Genomic DNA, 17,887 nt, shown 5'->3' with positions numbered 1-17,887 from the left:
AGGAATGTTAGACAACTATTAAAACAATAATAACGAACAGAGATATGGAAAAGACAATTTTAGGGAGGGAGCAAAATGATAAACTTTGATTACAAATACAAAAAATGATCCCAGAATGCAAGCTATATTACAAAGCTGTAATCATCAAGACAGTATGGTACTGGCACAAGAACAGACACTCAGATCAACGGAACAGAACAGAGAACCCACAAATGGACCTACAAACGTATGGCCAACTAATCTTTGACAAAGCAGGAAAGAATATTCAATGGAGTAAAGACAGTCTCTTCAGCAAGTGGTGCTGGGAAAACTGGACAGCGACATGCAGAAAAACGAACCTGGACCACTTTCTTATACCATACACAAAAATAAACTCAAAATGGATGAAAGACCTAAATGCAAGACAGAAAGCCATCAAAATCCTAGAGGAGAAAGCAGACGAAAACCTCTGACCTTGGCCAAAGCAACTTCTTACTCAATACGTCTCTGGAGACAAGGGGAAAAAAGGTAAAAATGAACTATTGGGACCTCATCAAAATAAAAAGCTTCTGGGGTGCCTGGGTGGCTCAGTTGGTTAAGCGTCTGACTTCGGCTCAGGTCATGATCTTGCAGTTTGTGGGTTCGAGCCCTGTGTCGGGCTCTATGATGATGGCTTGGAGCCTGGAGCCTGCTTCAGATTCTGTGTCTCTCTCTGTCTCTGACCCGTCCCCTGCTCATGCTCTGTATGTATCTCTCTCTCTCTCTCTCTCAAAAATAAATAAACATTAAAAACAATTTTTTTAATAAAAAAATAAAAATAAAAAAGAGCTTCTGCACAGCGAAGGAAACAATCAGCAAAACTAAAAGGCAACCAAGGGGATAGAAGATATTTGCAAATGACACATCAGATAAAGGCTTAGTAGCCAAAATCTATGAAGAACTTATCAAACTCAACACCCAAAAAGCAAATAGTCCAATGAAGAAATGGGCAAAAGACATGAATAGACACTTCTCCACTTCTCCAAAGACATACAAATGGCCATCCGACACATGAAAAAATGCTCAACATCACTCATCATCAGGGAAATACAAATCAAAACCACAATGAGATAACACCTCACACCTGTCAGAATGGCTAAAATTAACAACTCAGGCAACATGTTGGTGAGGATGCAGAGAGAGGCTCTCTTTTGTGCTGCTGGTGGGAAGGCAAACTGTGCAGCCACTCTGAGAAACAGTATGGAGGTTCCTCAAAAATTAAAAATAGAACTACCCTACGACCCAGCAATTGCACTACTAGGTATTTATCCAAGGGACACAGGTGTGCTGTTTCAAAGGGGAACATGCACCCCAATGTTTATAGCAGCACTATCAACAATAGCCAAAGTATGGAAAGAGCCTAAATGTCCATCGATGGATGAATGGATAAAGAAGATGTGGTATATATGTATGTAATGTAATATTACTCGGCAATCAAAAAGAATGAAATCTTGCCATTTGCAACTTCATGGATAGAACTAGAGGGTATCACGCTAAGTGAAATTAGTCAGAGAAAGACAAATATCATAGGACTTCACTCATTATGAGGACTTTAAGATACAAAACAGGGGCGCCTGGGTGGCGCAGTCGGTTAAGCGTCCAACTTCAGCCAGGTCACGATCTTGCGGTCCGGGAGTTCGAGCCCCGCGTCAGGCTCTGGGCTGATGGCTCAGAGCCTGGAGCCTGTTTCTGATTCTGTGTCTCCCTCTCTCTCTGCCCCTCCCCCATTCGTGCTCTGTCTCTCTCTGTCCCAAAAATAAATAAACGTTGAAAAAAAAAAATTAAAAAAAAAAAAAAGATACAAAACAGATGAACATAAGGGAAGGGAAGCAAAAATAATATAAAAACGGGGGGTGGGGGGCACAAAAACGTAAGAGACTCTTAAATATGGAGAACAAACAGAGGGTTACTGGAGGAATGGTGGGAGGGGAGATGGGCTAAATGGGTAAGGGGAATTAAGGAATCTACTCTTGAAATCACTGTTGCACTATATGCTAACTACTAATTTGAAAGTAAATTAAAAAAATAAATAAAAACTTAAAAAATAAAAAATAAACAAATATAAAAAATGACATACATATATACATATAAAGCCAAAGATAATGTTTACAAAACAAAAATAGTTAAGAACATAAAACCAGTGAATCTGCTAATATCTTCACAGAATTTTGTATTCACAAGCAGATTCAAGATGCATTACATAATTTCTTACCACCATTGCTGTATCTCTGGTTTCCTCCAATCCTTCCTCGAGATCACTCAGAGGCTCAAGGTCCAGATCCTTTTCTTTTTCTTTTTCTATTAGTTCTTTTACTTTTTTCCTTCTGTTTTTACCACTCCCATATATACCAATGTCAGTCCGGGGACTCAGCACCTACAAAAATAAAACCAAACACTGAGCTCCAGTTTTTAAAAAATCTTAAAACTGAAAATAATAAAAGGAATCATTTACTGACCATTCATCATGTCCTACACACTTTTTTACATACTTTATACACATTACCTAATTCAGTCCTCACAACCCTCCGTAGTAGGTAGTATTATCTGTATTTTACAAACCAGGGAAACTGAGGCTAAGAAAGGAAACAACTTGCCCAAGGACACAGGGTTAGCAATTAGGGAGCAGTCCTCAAACGTGAAACTATCTTACTCCAACTATGCTCTTTACGATGTTCAAATGCTCAAGATAAAAAAGATAACGACTATTTAAATTTGTACTTCTGAGAAATAAATCTTTCAATGACAGAATCTATTAGTAACAGAGATAAGATCCAGGCTGATACTGTATTCTGGACGCAGCAGAAGATGAACTGGAAATAAGTCTGCCTAAAGCTCCACATTTCTAGTCAACATTTGACATCACTTAATAGGAATCACTTATATAACCATGACCAGATAAACTGAAAACAACCCTCACCAATGAAACTCCTACCTACAGGTGTTAAATTACCAACTATTCTTTACCTGCAACAACGTATGGCTAGAATTCTTCTTAAGAAAGGTCCGCCCCGTCCGTTCTCTCCATGCCCGTGCAGCTGCTACTTGTGACTCTACTTGGGGCAATGCGTCCAGACGCACAGGGATAGGGCGCCCTTTAGCAGACAAACTCTCCAACTGCTCCAAGTAAGCATAGTTGCTGCCACTCTGAAAAACAAAAGTACACTCTCACACAGCTTGCACTTTCTTATGGAGTCTAGCAATACTGGTTGGAAGATCTTACAAAGAGTTTAGTGTTAAGCTTTTTATTAAATATTATTCTTTAAACCTAATCGTATCTCTTGAACTAACAGAGCCAATGTCGTTTTTAAAAAGTCTGTAAATTCATGTTGTCAAAGTTTTTTTATTTTATTAATTGAGAACAAGTTAAAATGTAAAAACCAGTTCAACAGATAATCTAAAGAACATGTATATAAATACGATCAGGAATGAGGCAAGGAATTTGCTAATAGATGGAAACAGATGTTTAATACCATACCAGACAATGCAATCATCTTTTCTACCATGTGGAAATCAATTGTTCCATTATAGATAAGCTTAATTGCTTTTCTATGGACATAATTCATTTGTATTACTATCGTTTTTAGTAACCGACAGAGTTGTAAGATAGCCTGGTCAAACAAAATCTAAGGCGCACACTCCTTCAATGAGATAATCTTGGAGGGTTCACCAGACAATATCCAGTATTCCACTGAAAGGACATCAGTAATCTCTTTTGCCTATTTCAGTCTTTCAACTTTTCCAAATACTACAAAGCAGTATTTTAGTTCTGATAACCACCTCCATTTTATGTTCTATAAATACAGATGAGAATGGATATTTGCCTAAGTCACATGGTTCAGTATTTATGTGTAATGAAGTCATTATTGTTTTTAGAACTATTACTGCTTTACATTTACTAACTAAATGAATCATTCATTACAAGAGGGGAGAGGGTTAACAAGTAATCCATTACAGTAATTCTGAGTGATAAGATTGGATGAATCTCCAAGCAGACAGGACACGTAACCATTCCTACAAGAAACTGTATATATACCCTTAACATTTATTGTTATTCAGAGGCTCTGAATGAAGGAAAGGCATAGTTACGTGCTAAACAGACATTCTAATAAAGAGTTAGTTCCTATCTATTAAATGACTCATTTGCCTAAAAATTCATTTGGAAAGTTACACTGAAACATGTGGAAAAATAAATAAGCAAGAAACTTCAGTGAATTTCTTTTTCTTTAAAGTAGGCTCCAGCTCCCAACAGGGGTCTTGAACTCACAAACCCCAAGATCAAAAGTCCCATGCTCCACCAACTGAGCCAACCAGGTGCATCAACTTAAGACAATTTTTACAAAGAATATGGGAAGGTTCTAGCCCTAAGAGATATTAAAATGGTATAATTAAAATCACTGTGGACTAGGATTAAAGAATAGCAAACTGGAAAAGAAAAGAAAGCTCGAATACAGATATGGTTGACAAATACCATGTTTACTAGTACTCCTTGTGCCCAGCTATCGCTGTTTGACTATAGAATATCTCCTGGCTAAGGCTTGACAGAGCCTGCTCCCAAACTATGTATCTTAAAGAAGAGTCTGCCTGTCAACAGAAGTTGTCCACTTACTTAGAATCTACAAGTCCATCTCCCCACTGAAGGGAGGGCTTAGTGGAGGAAAAGTCCTCTAAATGACAGAGGAAACACATGGCAGCCACCTACACTTGGAGACTTGGTCCAGCAGTCATAAATAAACAGCCAACTAAGGGTTATCAGACATTCGAGGACAACCAACTTCCTGAAATAGGTTAAAGATGAAACAGAGGAGCTGCCCTAATGAAAACACAGGTAATTTTTAAAATAGCATAGAAAAAGTGCGGCTAACCAGCTCCCAGAAAAAATCAACTTAAAACAAAGTAAAAGAGAAGTCATTAGAACTTGACAACTACAGTATGTTCTCTCCTAAGTTTAGTAGAGTTGGTTTCCTTTTATTTGGATATAGTTCTACAATAAAAAGTAGGTATACCCTCAATACTAAAAATGCTGCCAGGTTTTTATAATTCAGGAGGAATTTTATATATTCAAATACAGTTTCACCTCTAGCCCTTATTTCACTGTTTTAATTTTCTTTTTTCTTTTAGAGAGAGAGAGTGTGTAAGTAGGGTGAAGGAGGCAGAGGGAGAGAGAGAATCTTCAGCAGGCTTCACGCTCAGCATGGAGCCTGACACAGGGCTTGATCCCGCAACCCTGGATCATGACCTGAGCCAAAATCAAGAGTTGAATGCTCAACTCACTGAGGCACCTCATTATAGTTTGTTTTAAATTAAAATGTATATGTCTTTCTAATTAGAGAATATGCTATTTTGAGGGCCTGGGCCTGGGTACTACCTTTACACCCTTCCCTCACATTTCTGCTCCCAAACAACTAGAATAGTACCATGAGTGTTATGGGGTTCAGTAAATATTAATTTCATTTTCTTTTTGCTGCCTCTTATTTTAAAGTAATTTGTGCACATGGCAAAGATTCAAAGAATACAGCAGGGAATAAACTCCCTATTGCTAAGAGTTAAATAAATAGCTAATTCTGTCATCTTTCACAGCAGGGAGTCAACAAAACAAGTTAACGTTTAAATAGGTAATATTTACTTTGAATGATAGAATCAGATGGAAGAACAATTGAATTTTAAGTACTATCATTATTTTATTTTGGTTATTCTATTCTAAAAAATTATAGGCTTAAAGAATTCATCTGTGAGACAGCATTACCCGAATGGTAGGATAACTCAAGAGGCTCCTTACCTGAATAGCTTCTACTTTCGCTGTCCATTCTCGAGCCTTTTGTAAGGCCTCTTTCAGGGACAACACATTGGGTAGAAAGGCTGGAATGTTCTTGGCTTCATTCACTATGCTTTCTAAATTTGCCACACTGTGCCTTGGTCTAAAAAAATACAAAAATAGGGTAGATGCATGAGGAAAAGTCAAACTGCTACCAACATTTAAATCACATTTTAGAATGTTCAGAGAACTTTCATATACATGATTTTACTTACTTCTTACCACAATTCTATAAGGAAGGCAAAGCAGCTATTATCTTTATTTCCAATTTACAAATAAGAAAACCTTAGCTCAAAAATCAACTATTTACCCCCAAAGTCATTTAATACAGTGAACGGCACAGCCAAAATACTGATTCAGAATGAGTCTCAGATCCCATGCTCTTTTCACTATAGTAAATTGCATCTATTTTAGTACTCCACAATATCTGAAATTGTCAGAAATGCATATTAGATAGCAACGTAAAAAGCAATAGTCTAGAAGTCCATTAATATTGACCATATACATTTAACTCAACTGCATTCAAGAATACCTAGTTACAAAAAAGATGAATAAAATAGACCTTATCCTCAACTAATCAGAATACAAGATAAAAATTAAACCTGTACTGGGGACTAAGAACAAATTAGTATAGGCTCATCAAAATGGGATGTCGTGTTTAATTCTGCTTAGGGGAGCTGAGAAGGGCCTTGAGGGGCACTTAAAGAATTGATTTTATCAAGTAGAATGTTAAAGAAGAAAAACCAGGAATATAATGAACAAACACAGGAAGAAACATTTAAAAATAAGTTAGTGGTCCAGGGCAGCCTAATTGGCTCGATGAGTAGAGCATGCAACTCTTGATCTCAGGGCCATGAGTTGAAGCCCCACGTTGGAGGTAGAGATTATTTTAAAAATAATAATAAAATATTTAAAAAATTAAGTTAGTAGCCCAGTTTAACATGGGGGCTGGCATGAGGATGGAGGTAAAACAGGAATAGGAGTAAGAGCAGGAAGTAGGAGAACATGACCGGAAAGATAGATACAAACTGATATAAGCGGTCTTGACAGCCATGAATTTCACTATGAAAGCAACAGGAAGCTACTGAGGGTGGGAATAGTTTCATCATATAGAAATCCTACTATATGCTCATGAAACTTTTCAATCTTGTGGTGGAGGGGGATTATTAATACACAGTTATGATGCACTGTAAGATGCTATCAGAATATATAGTCGGAGGACCTAAACTGACTTGGCAGGTGAAGGAAGGCTTCCCAGAAGTGACCTCTAAAGTTTCTTATCCTTTTTTAATAGGAGTGAGTCAGGAAAGCTGGGACCAGAGGCAGGGTAGGGGTATACCACAGGGGCTGGGCAGAAGGGAAGAATGTTCCACAGGAAAACAAAATAAGCATGTGCAAAGGTCCAGAAACAAGAAAGAACATGGCATGTCTGAAGAAAGCAAGTGGGGATCACTATGTTTGGAACACAGAATGCAAAGAAGATAGGCAAGGGATGAGGCTAGATCCTAAAGCAAGAGGCTAAATTACAGATGGCCTTATGAATCAGGTTAAGGAGTCTAAATTTCATCCCAAAGAGAATGGGAAACACTGAAGGGCTTTAAACAAGACAGTCAAAAAGCCATACCTATATTTTAGGAAAATACGAGTTGCAATGTAGAGAATGGGTTAGAGAAGAGTGAGGTCACTGAGGTCACAGAACCTGTTGCTATGATTTAGGCCAGCTATGACAGCACCCAAAAGAAGAATGAAAGTGAGAAACATTGAGGAAATATTATCAACATGACTTGGTAGTTAACTGAGTTTGAGGGTAAGGAAATGGAAAGGAAAGGTTAAAGTTAATTTCCAAAGTACTGGCTTATGTATGAATGAACCCAATTTTGGATTTGGGGAATCTGAGGTACCAATAGGACATCCAATGGAATTATCTAATAAGTAGATGATATCTATGAAATATATCTGTTATACATGAGATTTTGGAGTTAATCAGTATAAAGAGGACAAATGGAGCCAAGAAATTAGATGAAATTTCCAGGGAGATGTATACAGTGAAAAACAGAAGTGGTCTACACCAGAATCTTGAGGAAAGCTTTTATTTAAGAGGCAGGGGAAAAAAGGCCAAAAGCGAAGAAGGGTATTGAGAAAATAATGGTCAGTAATCAATCAATGCTAAGACGTGAAGAATATTATAGATGTGTTTCAAAAAGATAACTTTATCCATTCAGAAGATGTGGTTTACATATACAATGGAATACTACTTGGCAATGAGGAAGAATGAAATCATGCCATTTACAACAATGTAGATGGAACTGGAGGATATTATGCTAAATGAAATAAGTCATTCAGAGAAAGATTTCATATGTTTTCACTCATATGTGGAACTTGGGAAACTTAAGACCATGGGGGAAGGGAGGGGAAAAAATAGTTTCAGAGAGGGAGGGAGGCAAACCATAAGAGACTCTTAAATACAGAAAACAAACTGAGGATTGATGGCAGAGATTGGGGGAGAAGGGAAATGGGTGATGGGCACTGAGAAAGGCACTTGTTGGGATGAGCCCCGGGTGTCGTATCTAAGCAATGAATCATAGGGAATCTACCCCCGAAGCCAAGAGCACACTGCAAACACTGTATATTAGCTAACTTGACAATAAATTATATTTAAAAACAAACAAACAACTACAACAAAACCCCAAAAAGATAATCTTGACAGAAGAAAACAAAAGATTCTTCTTCCCACTATCCCCAAACTCCATCACCCTCTATTTTCTAATTTTATTTTCTTCATGACACTAATTACCTGAAATTTACTCATCCATTCATACACTCACTTATTCACCTGTCTCTTGGCTCTCCCCACTAGAATGTTGGCTCTATTTTAGAGCAGGGACTCTGTGTGCTTTTCCCTACTGTCTCTATAGCACTGAGAAACAGTGCCTGGCATGTAGCAGCTACTCCACAAATACTTACTGAATTGCAAAGATTAAGGGAAAATACAAGAGTACTGTAACTAGGTCAGTGACAGTGAAGACAGATTCGAAAGACATTTTGGAGGCAAACTCACTAAAACTTGGTGACTGATTAAATGTAGAAAAATGAGAGAAAAAGTTTTCACGTATTACTACCGCCAAATTTTCATTCTGTAGACTACGGTAAGTTGCATCAGGTATACCAACTTATAGTTTTGCATTCCACAGTTATTTAGTTTTTCCCATTTAATATGCTCCTGGAATTGTCATGAATCTGAAGACACTGAATAGTTTCAAAGGAAAAAAAGCTATGGATACATTTTAGTATGTATTCTCCATGGCATCTGGAGAGCAAAATATCCAGCAAAAATACATGCAGCCTTTTCTTGGCAAAACAAAACTGTGGTCATTATTCATTAAATCATCTAAGGCTTTTCCTATCATCTGCATTCAAAATAAGTAGCTGGCAAAGTAGTTAAGTACATGAAGACTTTGGAATGAAGTGGAAAAGGCTTCAAGTTTGAGCTGTGTTAAGAACTATGTGATCTAAGTATCCCAGGTTCCTCATCCTCACACGAGAAATTGTGTATCAACTTTAGCTGAAGAAATACTTTAATAAAGGACATTAGTTCTTACATAATTATGAAATTAGTTGATACACAAATATGATGAATGCTTTACTGAAATCTCACAAATCCAATGGGGTGCCAATGCTAATGCAACTTAACGTTTTCTTCCCCTTCTTTCTCTTTCCCACTACTTTCCTGCATAAATCCTCTACTCCAGGGAAGCCCATTTAACTTTTGTCACCAAAACACAATTTAGCTTATGACATTTCTCCTACCTCCCTTCCGCTTCAATCGCACTCGTGCTTCAAGTCTCTACCTAAGTTCTTTCTTTTCTCTCCAGCTTCTCTTCTGAGCACCCAAACTAACACTGACCTCTCCTCTAAACTCCTGCTGCATTTTTCTGTACCTCTCAGTTAACAGTAACATATGGTGGTGAGCTTTACATTTCTTAGCTCTGAAATACAGCATAGGTAATGGAAAGTTCTAAACAAAATACTACTCTGTATCACCTAAAGTACCTAGCAAAGTACTCTGCACTAGAGTGCACACAATATTTGAAAACTGTTTATGTGCAGACCTATTCGATAACTTAGTGATTGATCAGGGAAGGCACAAAACATCTAATTAAATATTTAATGAAATAGAACCTTATGTTCCTCCTTCGGTTCTACTCTGACTTCATTACTAAAGAGGCAACAGTCATCAATGTATGTGTTCACCTTGCCTGCAGGCAGACCTTAGCCTTTTCTTCCCACCGCTCAGAGACTGTAAGGAGCTCCTGTAGTTCAGCCATTGCCTTCTCCACAGCATGGTGGGGTGCCAACCCCACCCCAGAGTCTATCAGTTTCTTCATGACATCCAAAGTGACCTGCTGTGGATCTGACAGGGTCAGTCTTACTTCATCCAACCATCGAGCCTGCTGTAGCTCTTGCTTTAGTCGGGCTAATTCAGGTAGCTCCACATAGAGACTAGAACCCATGTCTATCAACATTTGGAGTTTGGAAGAATCTGGGGTTTCATCCATCATGGCCTCTTGAGCACGTTCATGAAACTCTTCCACATCATCCAAGAGATTCTGAAAAAGTAAAAAAAAAAAAAAAAAAAAAAAAAACCACAACCAAATTTAAAAGATACAAAATGAGGGCGCCTGGGTGGCTCAGTCAGTTGAGCGTCCGACTTTGGCTCAGGTCACGATTTCACGGTCTGTGGGTTCAAGCCCCATGTCAGGCTCTGCACTGACAGCTCAGAGCTTGGAGCCTGCTTCCGATCCTGTGTCTCCCTCTCTCTCTACCCCTCCCCCACTTTCATTTTGTCTCATTCTGTCACTCAAAAAATCAATAAATGGAAAAAAAATTTTTTTTAAGGAAATAAAAAATAAAAGATACAAAATGAGTATGGAATATAGCTCAGGCAAACTAACAAACTCTAGATTATCTAATAATCTCACCATTATAGCACCAAATAGATACGATAGTAAAAAACGTAAATATCATAAATATGCTTCTCTGTAATTACTTACCTTCTTCCTTTTAAAATACGACTCATTCAAAAAAAATTTTTAATTTTTTTTAAATGTGTATTCTTGAAAGAGAGAGAGAGAGAGAGAGAGCGAGCGAGCATGAGCGGGGGAGGGGCAGAGCGAGAGGGAGACAGAGACTCTGAAGCTGGCAGCACAGAACCTGATGTGGGGCTCAAACTCACGAGTCGCAAGATCATGACCTGAGCCAAAGTCAGACACTTAACCCTGAGCCACGGAGGCGCTCCAATTCAAAAAATATTTAAAGACTGCAGACTTAGATATAGCCACTGTTTTAAGTGCACAATATTAAAACATACAGTCCTTTGTCTTCAAGGAACGCATTTTAATCTAAATAGCCTGACACTGAATACATGAATGAAATGTTTCAGTTAGTTTTAAATGCTATGAGAACAAAATAGAACACAATAGAGAATGACCAGAGGAGGAGGGCATACTACATTGCAATGGTGGTCACAGAAAACAGATAAACTGACACTAAAATAAGGAGACAGAAGTGGGAACTATAAGAAGATCTGGAAGAAGAGCAGTTCAGGCAGGGCAAGTAATAACTGCAAAAGCTCTTAAAGAGAAATGAGCTTGCTGTCTTGCTCATCTGGATGAGTGGGTGATGAGAAGCAAAGTGGAGAATGTAGTTTAAAAATAAGCAGAGGTCAGATTACACAGTGCCCTGTAGATTATGAATTTAGATTTCATTCTAATGGCTTTGAGGAAGCACTGGAGAATTCTACCACAAATAAATGATATGATTTGATTTATATTTTACACAATCATTCTGGCTACCAAATAAAAAATCAACTATCAAGGACAAGAGAAGAAGAAAGGAGGTGAGTTAAGAGGCTATTACAGTAACCTAAGGTCTAGAATCTAGTGGTTCAGAGCAGTTTAAGCAATGGTCATGATGATAAATGGTTCACTCTGGGATACATTTTGAAGATAAAAACAGCACTTGTTTAGAGACTGGTTGTAGGGTAATAAGGGAAATAAAGGAATCAAGGATTTTGACTCATTAAAAGGCTTTTAAGATTACTTCAGTCTGCCAAAGGGATATGGAGAGTATGCCACTGGACATACAAGCCTGTAGAAAAGAACAAAGGCACTAAGAACTGGTGATCTGGGAATCAGATCAGATTTGTTTAATGTCACTAAACAAGTAAGATGTCAAGACCTAGACTAAAGAAAGGGCTGAGGCTCCGAACATACTCCACAATTAGAAGTCAAGCCAAGGAGAAAACAAACAGCAAAGAAGGCTAAAGAGAAGGAACTGTGAATAACCTAGAAAACCAGAGAGTGTGATGTCACAGATGTTTAGAGAAGAAAGTCTCTCAGATAGGAAAGTGTGGTCAACTATCAAAATGCTCCCACAACAAGGAATAAAGCAAAAACACAACTGATACTAGATTTCACAAGCTGACAACCTTGATAAAAACCATTTCAGATATCCTGCCCATGGCAAAATCACAAACCACCACCATGAACTATCAAAGGAATACTAACTACACAAATTAATGTATTTGATATATACTTTTTAGATTTTACAAATTCAAGAAACCATCAGGACTCTAGTAATTTCAGAGCTCATATTTTTAAAAGCTCATGAACTAATAACTTACTGAAATATTTAGATTCTTTTAATGATTTTCTTGCATTTCAATTTTATCTATGCCAGATAGGGATTCTGATCTAAAATTAAAACAGAAAAAAATTCTAAACTAATTACTCTTGGTTCCAGAATCTTAAAGGGAGTATTAAAGACTAAGAACTAAACCAAGGAATTCTTTTTTTTTTTAAGTTTATTTATTTATTTTGAGAGAGAGAGAGAGAGAGAGAGAGAGAGAGAATGAGAGAGAGAGAGAGAGAGAGAGAGAGAAAGCAGGGGAGGGCAGAGAAAGAGGGAGAGAGAGAATCCCAAGCAGGGTCTGAACTGTCAGCACAGAGCCCGATGTGGGGCTCAAACCCATCGACCATGAGATCATGACCTGAGCAGAAACCAAGAGTTGAATGCCTAACTGACTGAGCCACCCAGGTGCCCCTAAACCAAAGGATTCTTACTGTCAGCAGTAAGAGAAACGGAACAAAAAACTAGTCTAGACACAGTATTTTATCTGCCCAAAACAGAAACCCATACTACAAAGGTTATTACCCAAGAAAAGAAACATAATACTCCACCTTTACTTGTCGAGCTTGGCTGATGACACATGGAAGACTAAAAAGTTGTTGGACAAAGGCCTTCAATTCTTCCACTGTCAGTTTGGTCCGAGTCCTCCCACTATCTGGGCTCTGCCTGATGTGAAATAATATTGAGACATAAGTAAGAAAAATTCATAGTCATCTGATATCAAAGGGGCTTCTAGTCTCTCTAGAATTCTAACCCAAGCAACCCCAGAATATGAGTGTTTGAGAGGTTCCACTGTAATGCTGATCACCTCCAAATCAGGTATTTACCTCTTTAGTTAATGGCTCAAAGATTCAATACTCCAAGTTGTAGTTCCTCCAATCTTACAAGTGTTAAACATTTCAAACAGTTAATCAATTCCTCAGATCAAAATATTATGTTCATTAATAAAACTAAATCTTCTACCTCAAAAGCTTAAAATGTGGAACAAGGGCACCTTTAACTTAGGAGATAATAAACCCTCTGAAACATATTCAGAACTGTATGTGTATGTGCATTTTTCTAAGAAAAGGGTCTCTAAGCTTTTGCCAGATTCTCCGAGAGGGTTAGTGACCCAATGACAGCTGAAGATTCACTGACCAACATCTTTAAGAAAGATTCTCTAATAAAATGATAAATAAAAAATATACAAAGTAATTTTAAAACCCAATGTGAAGTGCTACAGAAGAACCTGTTCAGATACCAGGAATGTGTTGGAATGAATACAAAACAATACCACAGAAAATTTAACACATACAAATGACATTCAATCAAGGGCGCATACTTCTACACTCCTTAATAACAGCCTCTCCTGTATCCATCAAGGTTACTCTTTGCTGCCACCTGCCTTCAGCATGTAGTATCATTTATTTATTTACAAATATTTATTGCACACCTATTATGTGCCAGGCATTGTGCTAAGCACAAGAAATAAAGCAATGAAAAAAAGAATAAAAAATCTCCAACATCCTAGTCTCACACATGTTCTAGTGGGCCTGGGAAACAGTAGAAGAGATAATGAATTAGTATATCAGGAGGTGACTGGGCTAGGAGAAAAACAAAACAGGAAAAAAGAATAAAAAGGTTGCAATTTTATAAAGGTTGTCAGAGCAAGTTTCTTCAAGAATGTGTCATCTGAAAAAGACCTGAAAGAAGTGAGGGACAAGCCACCTGGATAGCAGGGAAGGCCTGTGAAGGCCCTAAGGAGAACCGTGCCCAGTGTGTAGAAAAAGCAGAAAGGGGAAGAAGACTGCAGAGTGAAACAAGAAAGAAGGGAGAGTAGTAGGGGTTTAAGACTGGGACATGACTGGAGGAGAAAGGGAAATGGCCACAAGAGATCAAAGATTAAATAGAGGGCCTTGTGAGCCAGTTAAAATTCTGGCTTCTACTCTGAAAGAAAAACAAACAAGACCAAAAAACCCACAAGAAACCACTGGGGAACCCAACTCTTCTTCATAGTCTTACCTGTGCTTCTGCTTTTTGCTGAGAAGCAGCTGAGCCACAGAGGCACAGGTCTCCGCTTCTTTTACAGCATCCCTGAGCTTTCTAAAGAGATCATTCTCTGGGTATTTCCTATCCTCAGCATCTTCCAGCATTACTCGTAATTCAATCAAATCTGTAAGAATAAAACCGTATGCTATAACCACACACATAAAAAGCCATTTAAAAATGTTAACCAACCCCTCTCAAGTTAGTCCTCAACCTATCAGAAGAATCATCGCAGCTGGGAAAATCTCACCAATGCAATTAAAAGCTTATGAGCAGATGCTCATTCCTAATCCTTATGGATGATTTCTCTCAGGTAAGGTTAGTTCCTCGTTCTTTTTTTTTTTTTAATGTTTTATTTATTTATTTTGAGAGAGACAGAGAGAGAGAGAGAGAGCGAGCACGCACGCAAGCAGGGGAGGGGCAAAGAGAGAGGGAGAGACAGAGAATCCCAAGCAATGTCTAGACACTTAACTGACTGAGCCACCCAGCTGCCCCTGCAATTCCTTGTTCTTAATTAGCCTTCAGTGTTAGTCCACTGGTCACAATGGGTCCCCAAAATACATATCTATTGCCAGTTAGCCATCTGTCCCATTTTATATTAACTTTTGATGTAAGAGAAGATTCTCAAATAGAAAACTAAATCTTAAGTCAGTCAACCAATCCATTAGTCTCAAATCTTAAATGAAGCCTAAGATTTTTCCTTAATAGAAAAACACATAAAACAAAACAAGGCCTCTTTCTTTTTTTTTTTTTTTTAATTTTTTTTCAACGTTTATTTATTTTTTTTGGGACAGAGAGAGACAGAGCAGGAACGGGGGAGGGGCAGAGAGAGAGGGAGACACAGAATCGGAAACAGGCTCCAGGCTCCGAGCCATCAACCCAGAGCCTGACGTGGGGCTCGAACTCACGGACCGCGAGATGGTGACCTGGCTGAAGTCGGACGCTTAACCCACTGCGCCACCCAGGCGCCCCTTAATTTTTTTTTTTAATGTTTATTTATTTTTGAGACAGAGAGAGACAGAGCATGAACAGGGGAGGAGCAGAAAGAGAGGGAGACACAGAATCCCAAACAGGCTCCAGGCTCTGAGCTGTCAGCACAGAGCCCAACGTATGGCTCGAACTCACGGACCGTGAGATCATGACCTGAGCCGAAGTCAGACGCTTAACCGACCAAGCCACCCAGGCGCCCCACAAGGCCTCTTTCAATGTGACAGTAATTTCAGTGTATGCATACAAAAGGAGGATACTTAACCTTTCTTGTGGTTGAAGTTGGCAGATAATGCTTCTGTAACACGGCTGACCCAAGTGTCATAAGATTGTGCCCTGACTTTCACACCATATAGCAGAGAAGGGAGGTCCTCTAATGGATAGCGGTATCTAAAAACAAAGAGAAACAAACAAAACACAGAAATAAAAACTTGAAAATCCAACAATAACTTGAAAATAAATTTTAAACATAATCAGTTTAATACAATGATGAGGTGAATGGGGTCTTAAAAAAATCAAAGTTGTCCATAGAGGTTTAATGCAGGGAGAGACAGGGAACATATGAAATCAACTGATAAAAAAAATAACTTCAGTTGCCAAGTTTAGAGCCAACTTTAAAGGACTGGTCCACAGCAGGGAGGCAGAGAGACAAGGAAAAGTCACCAGTCTACACATGGGGAAGGGAAATTACAAAGAACAATGCCCTTGGTTTTCAAAGAATTAACAAGTTTTACAAGAAACTTATGGATACCTAAGACACTTCTTCTGCATGGGGCAGGGGCACAGATCAGCTGGATGGTAGAGACACACAAGCCGCTCAGGATTACAGGAGCATGTCAGAGCAGAGAGAAAACATGTGGTTCTGCACGCTGAACACTGTCGCTCATCATCAGGAACAAGTTCAAACACCTCTTCTTCCGACATCAGGACACCCTGAAATACAATTCATGTCACTACATCAAATCTTTCTAGTCTCTCAAGCATCAAAGACCTTCAAGTTATTAAATTTTTTTCTTACAGGTAAATCTCTGACTTAAGATATAAACATGGGAGGTACAATGACACATCATCAAAATACTTTCCAAAATTAATCATTCCTAATTATTCAAAAATGAATCTTTCCTAATTATTCAAAAGTTCATAGGAAAAGAGTCCTTAGAGAAATCTGATCAAAGGATAAGATGATCAAGAGTTGTGATATTCAAATTATTGCAGAACAAGGAAAAATGATGCCCCATTAATGACACAGGTTAAACCTGAAATGGGACCATACCACAAGAACTTACTTCATGAGTCTCCACCAATGTATAAGCACACTTCAGAGATACTGTGGGTTTGGTTCCAGACCATGGCAATAAAACAACTATCACAACAGAACAAGTCAAATAAATTTTCTGGTTTCTCAGCATATATATAAGTTATATTTACACCATACTGTAGTCCATTAAGCGTACAATAGTATTGTGTCTGAAAAAGCAATTTACACACCTTAATTAAAAAACCCTTTGCTGCTAAAAAATGCTCAACATCATCTAAGCTTTCAGGAGGTTATAATCTTTTTGCTGATGGAGGGTCTTGCCTCGATGTTCATCAGACTGTTAACTGATCAGGGTGGTGGTTGCTTAAGATTGGAGTGGCTGTTATAATTTCTTAAAACAATGGAGTCACATCAATTGTCTCTTTCACGTGTGACTTCTCTTAGCATATGATGCTATTTGACAGCATGTTATTCACAATTAGGACTTCTTTCAAAATATGAGTCCATCCTCTCAAACACTGCCACGGCTTTATCGACTAAGTTTACATAATATTCTAAATCCTTTGTCGTCATTTCAATAATCTTCACAGCATCTTCACCAGGAGTAGATTCCATCTCCAGAAAACAATTTCTTTGCTCATCCATCAGAAGCAACTCCTCATCTGCTAAAGCTGTATCACAAGATTGCAGCAATTCAGTCACATCCTCAGGCTCCACTTCTGTGATTGCAGTTCTCTTGCTCTTTCCAACACGTCTACACTTTCTTCTCCACTGAGATTTTGAAGCCCTAAAAGTCACTCCTGCCACAGCTGGAATCAACTTCTTCCAAACTTCTTTTCATGTTGATATTTGGACCTTGTTCCATGTATCACAGATGTTCTTAATAGTATCTAGAATGGTGAATCTTTTCCAGAAGATTTTCAATTTATTCTGCTTAGATCTATCAGAAGACTATTTATGGCAGCTGTAGCCTTACAAAATTTATTTCTTAAAAATTAAGACCTGAAAGTTGAATTACTCCTTGATCCACAGGCTGCAGAACGGATGTTCTGTTAGCAAGCATGAAAACAACATCAATCTTGTTGGACATCTCCATCACA

At 38.3% G+C, this 17,887-nt stretch overlaps 1 protein-coding gene across 1 annotated transcript in view; it reads right to left on the bottom strand.

The window, feature by feature from the left end:
- Positions 1-17,887, bottom strand: part of KDM5A (lysine demethylase 5A) — a 95,605-nt gene that overhangs the window by 22,820 nt on the left and 54,898 nt on the right. The window contains exons 15-22 of the mRNA XM_043563485.1: positions 16,281-16,462; positions 15,795-15,919; positions 14,519-14,669; positions 13,069-13,183; positions 10,082-10,437; positions 5,795-5,933; positions 2,983-3,162; positions 2,231-2,392 (exon numbers count right to left, since the gene is read on the bottom strand). Coding sequence (XP_043419420.1) covers positions 2,231-2,392; positions 2,983-3,162; positions 5,795-5,933; positions 10,082-10,437; positions 13,069-13,183; positions 14,519-14,669; positions 15,795-15,919; positions 16,281-16,462 — 1,410 coding nt within the window. The remainder of the gene's footprint in view (positions 1-2,230; positions 2,393-2,982; positions 3,163-5,794; positions 5,934-10,081; positions 10,438-13,068; positions 13,184-14,518; positions 14,670-15,794; positions 15,920-16,280; positions 16,463-17,887) is intronic.

The sequence above is a fragment of the Prionailurus bengalensis genome, chromosome B4 (genome assembly GCF_016509475.1).
Source record: "Prionailurus bengalensis isolate Pbe53 chromosome B4, Fcat_Pben_1.1_paternal_pri, whole genome shotgun sequence".
NCBI classification, from domain to species: domain Eukaryota; kingdom Metazoa; phylum Chordata; class Mammalia; order Carnivora; family Felidae; genus Prionailurus; species Prionailurus bengalensis.
Note: the sequence above shows the minus strand (reverse complement) of the source record. Positions and strands in the feature narration are given on the sequence as shown.